The sequence below is a fragment of the Sycon ciliatum genome, chromosome 1 (genome assembly GCF_964019385.1).
Source record: "Sycon ciliatum chromosome 1, ocSycCili1.1, whole genome shotgun sequence".
Classification (NCBI taxonomy): domain Eukaryota; kingdom Metazoa; phylum Porifera; class Calcarea; order Leucosolenida; family Sycettidae; genus Sycon; species Sycon ciliatum.
In genome coordinates this window covers 75,491,072-75,503,095 of record NC_088643.1, presented here as the reverse complement: position 1 = coordinate 75,503,095, position 12,024 = coordinate 75,491,072, and the positions used below count along the sequence as shown (strand labels likewise).

At 49.6% G+C, this 12,024-nt stretch overlaps 1 protein-coding gene across 1 annotated transcript in view; it reads left to right on the top strand.

Annotated features, from left to right (window-relative positions):
• LOC135805475 (ATP-dependent RNA helicase TDRD9-like) overlaps positions 1-12,024 on the top strand; it is a 40,788-nt gene that overhangs the window by 27,720 nt on the left and 1,044 nt on the right. The window contains exons 24-32 of the mRNA XM_065319512.1: positions 3,573-3,707; positions 5,166-5,351; positions 5,596-5,660; positions 6,248-6,376; positions 7,382-7,459; positions 7,895-8,033; positions 8,659-8,780; positions 10,871-10,940; positions 11,221-11,480. Of these exons, the coding sequence (XP_065175584.1) occupies positions 3,573-3,707; positions 5,166-5,351; positions 5,596-5,660; positions 6,248-6,376; positions 7,382-7,459; positions 7,895-8,033; positions 8,659-8,780; positions 10,871-10,940; positions 11,221-11,480 (1,184 nt within the window). The remainder of the gene's footprint in view (positions 1-3,572; positions 3,708-5,165; positions 5,352-5,595; positions 5,661-6,247; positions 6,377-7,381; positions 7,460-7,894; positions 8,034-8,658; positions 8,781-10,870; positions 10,941-11,220; positions 11,481-12,024) is intronic.

Here is a 12,024-nt window from a genome sequence, read left to right as displayed (position 1 = left end):
CGGGAGTATGTATGAATGAGCATGCAAGAGAATGTACATGTGTGCGTTGTACTGAATAGGGTACATTTTTTGAATGAGTATAGTCAAATATACGGTTAAAAAAGAGTCCGCAGGATTGACGTGGCTTATACTGTAGAACGGGTAATTTTAGCGACGTAAAAACCCTGGCAAATTTAGCGATCTACTCATTTTCGTTAAAGTTTCAAGTCGCTAATCCGTTGAGATATTAGTAGTGTACTGGTGATCCGTGAGTAAAATCGTTGCAAATCGCTAAAATAAAACGTCGCTAACCGGTTGACAATGGGAAAACGCTAAAATTAATAGTGGCTAAAATTAATAGTCGCTAAAATTACCCGTTCTACAGTAGGTTATAACCGTTAAACCGACCGTTAGCTGTGCAGTTAACCGTTAGGGGTAAAACCGTGACCGTTTGAGCCCTACATGTGAATGTGCACATGATATACAGACTGTACATGCGTATGTATAGAGAAGGCAACACAGAAACGGCAGTGGTGGTGAGGCCTGGGCAGCTCGTCCGACCGTGGGTCCTCGGACTCAACACTGGGCAGACGCACCGGGAGGGAGGGAGGGGGGGGGGGGTGGTAGCTTAGGAGATAAGGGATGGAGCCACACACACACGCGCGCACGCACACACACACACACACACGTGCGCGCATGCACGCAGACGCATAGTCATACATGATACTTGTGCGCGGACTCACTCTCTCACAATAACGTCCACAAACCACCGTGCCGAGTCCCTACAGCCGGTCGGTCGCCCAGTCCCAGTGGCTCGAGCGCAGGAATCGGTGGACGCTGCACTTGAAGGACTGCAACCTTTTCTGGTCGGGCTGATCCCGGAGGTGTTGGCGAGGCAACTGGTTCCAGGTGTCCAGCACTCCTTCAGGGAACGACCGGCGGACGTTGTTGCGGGAATTGGCTGGGATATCAGACTGCAGCTGGTAGCGGTGGCCGGCCGCCCCCGCGCCTGCTGCCTGGTGTTGGCAGGATGTTGGTCATGGTCTGGTACTGCTTGGGAGGGGGGAGGGGGGGGCAGCATTCGGGTTAGCATCTGTGGGTCTGTCAGGTAATGGATTTTATAGAGATAGCAGAGAGCAGCCACTTTGCGCCGGAGTTCGAGGTTTGGCAGATATGCGCCTTCGCCGATCAGATGCAGGGGTCTCCGCTGTACAGCATCGAATTGGGCCAGCACCGTCTGAGAAGCACCCATCCAGACTAGCATGCCATGCTCTAAGATGGGGCGAACAAAGCCGTTGTAGACCGTGAGTCGGCAGCCAGGATCAAGCACTGCTGAGGCCTTCTTCAGGAAGCCCAGCCGTCGTGTGGCGCGCATGGCTGACTGTCGAATTTGCTGGCAGAATGTCAGTTTACTGTTGAAGGCTATCCCGAGTAGCTTCAGGCACTGGGTTTCAGGGACCATTTCACCTTGGAATGTGACTGGAGGGCAATCCCAGGGCCGACGGTGGTGGCTGACGTGGAGCAGGTATGACTTGGCGGGCTCGAATGTCACTCGCCAGGTTGCACCCCAGGCAGCAAGGGCATTGACGGCGGTCTGGAGATCATCACAGGCAGCTGCGAGGTTGCCGAGACACCGAATACACTTGTAGAGCGTTGTGTCGTCTGCGTACGAGGCAAGGCTGGTCGATTGGGGAAGGTGGTCCTCAGCGTCATTAATGTACAGCAAGAAAAGAGTGGGCCCCAGGATGCTTCCTTGAGGCACACCTGCTCGGATGACGTGTGTGGCTGATGAATTTATCTCCAAGAAGATCACATTCAGTCTCAGGTACAGCACCACACAGAACGGCCACAAAGTTGAAGAGAATATCCGGAACAGTCTTAACAGACCGCTCCTCCGATAAATCTGATATGTCAGGTGGCCGAGGCATGGACGGTTTCACTTGCCTGGTGACAGTTTTTAAGAGGCAGGTGGCTTCATAAAGCACACATTGCGGCTCATTTGATGAGCTTGCAATTGAATCATGGATCTCAGACTGAAAGGAGATGTCTTCAACGTCTCTCGTGTGTACCGCTTTAGACTTTCTATACTGCTCAATAAACGGTCCTGCAGATGCTTCAGAGCTGTAAATCAGTTCTGGTTCTCTGCGGGATGCAGGCCGATGGAACTGCAACCGGTCGCCGAAGTGCTGAGGCGTTGCTTCACCGCGAAGGACCTCTGAACATGACCAATCAATCCTAGTTCGTCCAGGAATCGACTGTAACGTTTACATACTTCAGTCGTATCTGTTGCGGAGTTACTCTGAGTCAGGACACTAATTTCAATCCACTCACACAATTTCATGAATGCCTGCGCCTTCACATCGCCATTCTGGGCCAGATCAGAATCCACTGCATCATTAGCAAGACGTTTCAGAGACTTCTTGTTTACGTACAGTAAAAAACAGCTATGGTGATACTTGATCTCATTTGCTATACCATCCTGATTTTCAAGTTCGTTCAATATTCTAGCGTGGCTGCGTGTACAAGCAGCATAGAGCAGACTAAACTCTGCCTTGTATGTGGCGCACTGAGTCAATTTCTCTGCCAAGTGCCTGTTCTGCGCGTCAGGTTTATTCCTGGCACACCACACACTTGCTCAGATCAGTCGTGCCTGTTGCGCTTCGGGTCTGCCTGCCTGATTCGGGTCCAGAGCACTCTAGAACAAGTTTTTCTTCAAACGTCAAAGGCTTCTTGATGGACTCTGTATGCAGAAACCCACTACAGCTGCCCCTCTTTAATCCAGCACTCTATAAACCAGCACCCTCTATAAACCAGCGCAATTTCCAGTAGCCTAAATGTTCTCTTTATGCATATTGCAACAGTAAATCAGATCTGTTATTCCAGCACCCTACCTAATCCAGCACAATTTCCGGTGCACAAATGGTGCCGGATTATGAAGGGACCACTGCATACTCTAGATACATGTACAGTTTCCGTATGCAGCGGAAGATCGCCATATCTAACAAACGGACAACTGTACAGACTTGCCGCTACTTTTATCGTCTTCGGCAGCCACAACTTAGTCAGAAACAGCTCTAAAGCTCCTACTTGCCACGAAACTTCTAAAATATGGCTGTTTTCCGAAATGGGACCCCGCACTAACCCACTCACTCACTCACTCCTATATACACTCCAATACTCGCTCACTCGCTCACTCACGCGCCCACTTACTCAGTAACTCACTCACTCTCCCTAGCCTAGGGCACGTAGGACATGTCAATCCAAACTTATCACAATCCTACCAGAATACTGTTAGTGTAGTACTGAAGTTGCCGGACATACGGTGAGTTAGTTGCCTACTTGTACTTGGGTAAGAGCCAGTGGACTGAAGGAGTGAAAGCGTACAGTGCCAGGGATGTACGTTGTATTGTGTACTATGTCTTCACTGTGTGCACTGTACTGTGTGTACTGTGTGTACTGTGTGTACTGTGTGTACTGTGTGCACTCACTGTGACTGTACTGTGTGTACTGGGGTGTGCATCCCCTGCTATAGATCTATGTCTTCACTGTGTGCATTGTACTGTTTGTACTGTGGTGTGCATCCCCTGTTCTAGATCTACTCTACTGTGGACAATGTAATCCGCTGCGACCTTGTGGACACGTCCGACCCCGACCGCGATATCTCGGTGTGTGCCACGCTAGTCAGCCAGAACGCCGCTGAGGCTCGCGAGGAAACGACTGAATCCAAGGTATACCACCACCCAGCCCCACCCTAGTCTCACTCTCTTTCTCGTATTTTGTCTTCTTCCTGCATGTGTCAATCCACCCCCTTCGTCTAGTGTGAGGGTTTGCACGTGGGGTTTGTGTGCATATCATTCGGGAGACATACCATACAGAGAGCCATACCATAATATAGGGAGTCATACCATAATATAGGGAGTCATACCATACGGGGAGTCATACTGTACAGGGAGCCGTTCCATACATACAGGGAGACAACGCGAGCTCATAGTACCCGAAACGATGTTCGTTTCGAACCCGGATTCGGAATTTCTGCGTGACTCGCTATCTAAGCAACTCGTGATCTTGATCGTGGCCTTGACCCGCTGACCCTAAGGCTGTGTTTACATGAGGCGTTTCAACCCGGGTCAGATTTCAACCCGCCATGTACACAAAATGAATGGCGCGTTTACATGACGCATTGCGCTTGACCTGGGTTGAAATTTTGCCCCGGGTTGATTTCAACCCTCCCCCCCCAAGGGGAGGGTTGAAATCAACCCGGGTCAAGAAAATCGTACAAACGTACTTCTGTGCGTATCTCGCGCCAGGTTTGAACAGCACTGCACATGCAAATTTCGCGCGAACGGATTCACGTGACCATACAGGACTCTAGAAGTGGACTTTTGGCGGCATATCAGTATTTGACCCGGGTCAACTGTCTTCATGTAAACACTCACCTATTTTGTCTATCGTACAGATTTTCAACCCGGGCTGAACTCGACCCGGGTTGAAATTTCTCATGTAAACACAGCCTAAGCACGGCCCAGGCAAGCGATGCCGCATGTACGTATGTGCTATTGTGTGTAAACCAACCCTGCCCCATGGGTGACTGGAACGGGCAGCCCGAAAGTGACACCCACATCGTTTAGCTGTACAAGTTCTTGTACGATCGCCCCACGCGTCCTCTCCCTAGATGCTACAGCTCGCTGATGTGCCTGACATTGTACAGTAACAGTATGTATATCAGCTGGCCAATGCTGTACATGCACACCAGCTGTTGTTCTGTTGGCATCTATCAGCCATGCGCAAGTGTGACCTTTGCACACCGCTTGCTACTCATCACAGTTGCATTCTTTTCACTCGGGAGTTGTGCACATGCGATCATGCACTGGCATGTACCTCTAATGCATGGCTTTTGCAACATGACGTCAGCATTGGAAGGCTTTTTCTGCGCTGTGACTGGGGATATGATGTATTCACCGGTACAATGATGCACAACCATCCTCTTCGTTCTCTCTCTCTCTCCCTCTCTCTCTCTTTTCTCTCTCTCTTTCTCTCTCTCTCTCCCCCTCTCTCTCTCTCTCTCTCTCTCTCTCTCTCTCTCTCTCTCTCTCTCTCTCTCTCTCTCTCTCTCTCTCTTTCCCTCTCTCTCTCTTTTTCTCTCTCTCTGGTTCTTGTTCGCCTACTCACTCTATTGTTGTATTCAGCTTGCCCACGAGAGGCGTCTTGCTATTCTCGAAGGAAGACAAGTTCCTCAAGCGGTTGAAGCAGCTGCAGCTTCAGCTAGTTCTTGGAGGGATCAGTTTGCATTCAGCAAGGCACCTGTCGAAGCTGGCTGGACTGACGCTGGTACCTCATTTGGTGATGGGAGCTATCAGCGGGAGCGTGAAGAGGTACGTCTGCTTGCCAAGCCTGTTGCTTCGCTTCAAACATTGCATGCTACGTTTGCCGGACCTGACTGCTTTGTGTCTGGATTTCACTGGTGTGTATGGATAGACTGTGGCTGGTACTGTTCAGGCACTGTCTGTTATCGGCGGCAAGGTCATGTCATTATGTCTTCGGCTGTTGGCATCACCATGCCGTGTTTATGGCCAATGCAATTTCAGAATGGCGGCGTTGTGTCTCTTGTTTCTACAGATTAACGTCAAAGGACCGTACAGTGCGTATGAACTCCAGTTCTGCTCTATGACCAAGACTCACCAGTATGTGTCGGGAACATTGATTCAGTAATCCAAGATGCTTTTGGACGTTTCCTACAGTTTCATGTTTTCTAAAGAAATATATAGGAATACTAGTATGACATTCATGTATAGGAATAAGCACTTGTTATGGGTGCCCGGTAGTCATATCTCAGTGGCATAAGAATTCAATTGTTGCTTGATAACACTAGCTGTGTGATAGAAGCCACGTGTACAGCAGAGCAACTCAGAATGTTGTGGATCATGTCGTATCAGAGCATGAGCGAGGAGTTCGGAGACCGTACACCCTGCTCTGATGCGTGACTCATTTATGCTGCCCCCCACTGGCTGTCGCTGCTGTGTGTGTGTGTGTGTGTGTGTGTGTGTGTGTGTGTGTGTGTGTATGTGTGTGTGTGTATGCGTGTGTGTGTGTCATGTGTGTGCATGTGTGTGTATGTGTGTGCGTGGGTGTGTGTGTGTGTGTGTGTGTGTGTGTGTGTGTGTGTGTGTGTGTGTGTGTGTGTGTGTGTATGTGTGTGCGTGGGTGTGCATGTGGGTGTGCATGTGCGTGTGTGTGTGTGTGTGTGTGTGTGTGTGTGTGTGCAATGCAGTCATGCGCGCGTGGAGCGCGACTCGGTGAACAGCGCGGCAGTTGACGACCTGCAGACCAGCGGCTTTAAGCGCATGGCAGTGGCGGCCACCGTGGGACTTGCTCCCAGCGGCTTCAATGTCATCGTCAGGTTAGTTAGAACACTGTGCTGCTTGGCCTGTTTGTGTGTCTCATCTAGGACTAGTACAAATCTAGTGTGAAACTTCCAATCTGTCCAGGGGACCTCTCAGCCAAAGGAAACCAACCTGGGGACCTCTCAGCCAAAGGAAACCAACCTGGGGACCTCTCAGCCAAAGGAAACCAACCTGGGGACCTCTCAGCCAAAGGAAACCAACCTGGAGACCTCTCAGCCAAAGGAAACCAACCTGGGGACCTCTCAGCCAAAGGAAACCAACCTGGGGACCTCTCAGCCAAAGGAAACCAACCTGCCGTAGGTGACCACTAGAAGCAGGACTAAAGGGTGTCTGCTGTCTCTGTCCAGGTCATGTAGCCCTGGATAAGGGGATTGCCAGGTCATGTACCCCTGGATAAGGGGATTGCCAGGTCATGTAGCCCTGGATAAGGGGATTGCCAGGTCATGTAGCCCTGGATAAGGGGATTGCCAGGTCATGTAGCCCTGGATAAGGGGATTGCCAGGTCATGTAGCCCTGGATAAGGGGATTGCCAGGTCATGTAGCCCTGGATAAGGGGATTGCCTCTACAGAGTAGGAGGTCCCTTGACCAGGTTTCACTATGTATGTCTGTCATTGTCTGATAATAAAATAGTAGCAGTATTATCATCATTCTAGTGCACGCACTTTACTATCAATTTTAGTGCTGCCACTGATAGTGACTTTTAATGTACTTGAGTATGACTTTGTGCTGCCTGTGCTTTTGGCTTCTTACATCAAGGCAGCATACTTTGTGCTCACGCCAATGGGTGTAGGTGTTGCCTTAGGCGTCGATGAAGGAGGTTCCACCCCTCAGCATGTGCTGGTGAGCTCTGCCTCTGCTCAGTATGGTCATGACGCCTTCCTGGTGATGTGTGTGTGTGTGTGCGTGTGCGTGTGTGTGCGTGCATGTGTGTGTGTGTGTGCGTGCGTGCGTGCGTGCGCATGTACTCGTGCCTGTGAATATGCGTTGCTCTGGCTTGTAGAGAGAGCACTGTCATGCCTAATATCAAAGGTCTGCCCGCTTTGATCACTATGCTGTTCTGCCCAACGCTGGAGATGCGGTAAGCAGAATTACGAGTATCCTTTTCCAGTTCTTCAATGTCTTGTGCTCTTCTTTTCAATGTGTGAATGGAGGGTGGCATCGGAGCGAAGACATTCAGCTAGTCTTGGTGTTGAGCCGTCAAGTGTTGTGCTACAGTGTGGTGCATAGTCATTCTCACCTCACAACAAGCATGCCAGGCAATGAGAATGGATGAAAGCATGAAGTGTGTTTAGCTTATATGAATGAACAATTGTGTACATTAATAATAGGAAAGAAAACAAGCAAAGAACTACAAGTAAGTTACGCTAGAATGTCCACTAACACAACTGCAGTTTTAAAAGTTACTTGACTATCTTGACTATTGACTTGGTCCTTTTCTTTCCAGTAAATTTATCCTTGGCTCTACATCCGAATTGTGTACATGTGTATGTTTGTTTGTTTGTCATGCGTACAGCACTGACCCTTTCCATCGCTACTACATCGGTTGCTTGTGTGGTTCTGGCTCTAAAGCAAACACTGATGTTGGCGCGAATCCTGACGACGATATCGAGGTGGTGTTCGACGTTGAGTTTGATCAGCAGGACCTGGTGGATGTATGTACACCGTGTGTCTGTCTCAGTGTCGGTGCCTGTGTGTGTGTGTGTGTGCCTGTGTGTGCCTGTGTGTGTGTGTGTGTGTGTGTGTGTGTGTGTGTGCCTGTGTGTGTGTGCATGTGTGTGTGCCTGTGTGTGTGTGTGTGTTTGCCTGCCTGTGTGTGTGTGTGTGTGTGTTTGTGTCTGTGTGTGTCTCTGTGTGTGACTGTCTGTGTGTGTCTGTGTGTCTGTGTCTGTATGTGTGTCTGTGTGTCTGTGCCTGTATGTGTGTCTGTGTCTGTCTGTGTCTGCCTGTGTCTGTGTGTGTTTGTGTGTGTGTGCGGTTGTGCGTGTTTGTGCATGTGTGGGTCTGTCTGTCGCAGTGACTGTACCTGTGTCTGTGTGCCTGTCTGTCTGTTTGTCGGCCTGTCTGTCGGCCCGTCTGTCTGTCTGTATGTATATGTGTGTTTGGGATTATAGCCACAACAGAGTCATCACATAGTAGGGGTGGTCACAGAAACAAGTAACGAAACATCATTGTCGAGACTGCAATTCACTTTAAGCAGAACAGTGCGTTTTACAGCCATACTATCAACCCTGCATGTACGGTGCTTTGATCTGCTTTTCTCTGTGCTCTTTGATGTAGATCAATGCCATTCGACATGGTATGAATATTGCTCTGGCGGACAACGGCAACTTTGAGAAAGTGAAGTGGGCCGGTGGTCCTGCCAATCGACTGCAGAGAGTGCAGCAAGAAAAGATCATGAAGTATGTCGTGCTCGCTCTGCTTAGAAGTGCTGCCGTCGATTTTTTCTCTGTGCACTGTGTGTGTGTGTGTGTGTGTGTGTGCTTGGGTTCCTGTGCCGTTCTATAAACTTGGAAATGGGTAAACGAAGCACGGCCGCCGTGCACCCAACAGCACTACTGTCAGACCAGCTTTAACTTAACCCGTCGATAGTACTGCGATGGTCCAATCAACCATGATAACACAGGGTAGATAGCTGTATTTTGTGGCAAAAAACCTGGGTGTGACTTATACTCCGGAAAGTACGGTACATGCTGCGCGAGGTCAGTAGAATACCGTACTCACTTGATTAGAAGCCCGGGGCTTCTAATCTTCCATTGCCTAATTTGAGGAGGCTTCTATAGGTGGGGGGGGGGGGGGGGGGGGGAGGGGGGCCTCTAACGAAGGTGGAACAGAATATTTTGTAACTCCGAGTTTCCCGCTTATGCGATCATCAGGCAAGAATATTATTCTAATATCAAATGAGGAATGTGGTCTTGTTCTATTGAATCTATTCAAAAGGAAAGTATTTAAAAAGCGAAGAATTGTTGCATGAGGAATACACTGGGAACCACACATACACATGCACCCACGCCCCCCCCCCCCCCCCCCACACACACTTGCACGCACGCGCACACACACACACACGCTTGCACACACACACACACACACACACACACACACACACACACACACACACACACACACACACGCGCGCGCGCTTGCACACACACACGCTTGCACACGCTTGCTCGCACACACACACGCGCGCGCTTGCACACACACACACACACACACACACACACACACACACACACACACACACACACACACACACATGTACCGTGTATATGCACGTCGCAAGAGAAGCATGCAAATCTGCAAATGCACTGGATGTGCACCCACAGGTTTTCTCTTATAGCAACGGTAGCGAACAAGATCTGAATGAGACAGATCAAGACTTGCGCCAGATAACTGTCTAATCCACACAACTGGCGAAGCCATGTGAATCGACCACCAATGCACACCTGGTCTACACCACACGGACTACATCGGCATAAAACGGCCAAGACAGTTACCTATGCACACCCTGCACTTGCTGGGGTAACCAGTATAGACAGCACGCTGCTTTGATAGAAGCAGACACTAGATGCACTGGTACCTTGAAGTGAAATTGGAGTTACTTTACCAACCAGCCTCAGCTACTGAGTACTGGGAACCCAGAGCCAACAGACATACCAACAACCTCAGCCATGAAAGATATTATAGTAACGACACACTGGATTGTGGAGTCGAAACTAGTTCAACTTCCAAATGCTCTAAGGTAGCCTTCCGACAGGTTGGCACACACACACACACCTCAGACCTCAGACATGCCCATCGCGGAAGCGATGATAGCGAACAGCTATGTTAGACATAGCAACTTGTGCTGAGATTACACCATTCAACAGCTTGCAAGGCTGATGAATTGACCGCCACTAATTTTAGCCTGGTATCCACCACACAGCTGATTGAAGCATGAAGCACACACACACACACACACACGCACGCACACACACACACACACACACACACGCGTGCGTGCGCATACACACACGAGCAACAAACAACAACACACACACACACACATGTATACTCACACTCACTCCTGCAGACAATGCGCTCGAGTTTGTAATTGTGCATGGCCAGCATGAATTAATTGTTGTTGTACATTTTAAAAATGCAGTAGAAGTTTAGCCATGACCAGGTTCTTGAGCGGCCACACGCGATTGACTGACGGTCTGACCTTTTCCCTTGTCTCGTGACCGCAGTGGCTGCGTTCGATTATGCAGTTGAATCGATTCATGAATCCATTCGCATGCATTCAAGTCGTTCGATTTTCATGTCATGAGCCCTGGAATCGATTCGGAATCCATTCACCCTATTCACATGGGGTGATGTGAATAGCGCGAATCGATTCGTGAATCGATTCGCGCGCATAATCGAACGCACTCAGTTTATCCCGTGAGTGTTAATCCCGTACAACGGGACTTTGCATTCTCCAATGTTCTGCTGTGTATGTGTGTGTTGCTAGGCTGTTCCAGCGTGACCGTAAAGGCATCACATCTCTGGAGTCATCCGAGAATGAGTACAAGTGGAACAAGGTGAAATACTCAGCAGTTGTGGCTGTTGCTGTGGCTGTTGCTGTGGCTGTTGCTGTGGCTATTGTTGCCATTGTGGTTGTCGTTCTTGTGGTCATCATTGTGGTTGTTGTCGTTACTGTCATCGTCCTAGTATATGCATAGCTGCTACCACGGCCAATGCGTTTGTACTTATTGTAAGCAACACTTGCATGGCTTGTCATTGTATGCAGCAATTCAATGGCTTGTTAGTTGTTACTGCCTTCATGCTCCGGTGTGTTTCCCTTTCCCTCCTACACTGCAGGTTCATGCTGAAGAAGTGGTACACGCCGAGACTCTAGACGGCAGCTTGCAGGATGCCGGTCCCATCCCGTTCATGTACCTGCACAATGGCATTCGCTTGCAGTCCGATGACGTACTTAAGCGCAAACAGCAGAGCAGCACCAGCAGCAGCAGCGGCGGTGGCGGCGATGAGGTTGCCGAATGTACACCTGCTGCTGCTGCGCGCGCTGATTTGAAGGAGATGCGCGCCAAAGTTCAGAGCCTGTACACCATTGCTTCCCGGTAGGTGCTTTGAGTGTGCTTTGAGTGTGCTTTGAGTGTACACCATTGCTTCCCGGTAGGTGCTTTGAGTGTGCGCCCTACTGTGCGGCATGGCGCATTGCCTGCTGCTCTGTTGTCAGCGTCTTGTTTGTGATCTCTGCTGCATATGCTGTGGTGTGGTGTGTGCACTACATTTTCCCCTTTAAACACAGTGGCCACCGAACAAAAAAATGGGTTCACAGCGCTAGGACTCCTTCTCTTCTATCCACTAGGAACTTGAATAAATTCAACAGAAAATTACACAACCGTATGGCCCCATGTATTATCATCAACTTCAAAATATAAATAAAAGTTGAAGTTGCACAACTAATTTGAGATAGACATTGCCATTGCTTTATGCAGCAACCTGCCACTAGGCTTTGAAGGGAACAATGCATAGACTGGCCATAGTGTTAAGGCCGATTCATACTTCATGTCGCGTACGGGAAAGTCATCGCGCGACGGCTTTCCCGTACACGAAATAGTTGAGCTCAGATCAACTTTTTCGCGACGTGACGCGTTTCCC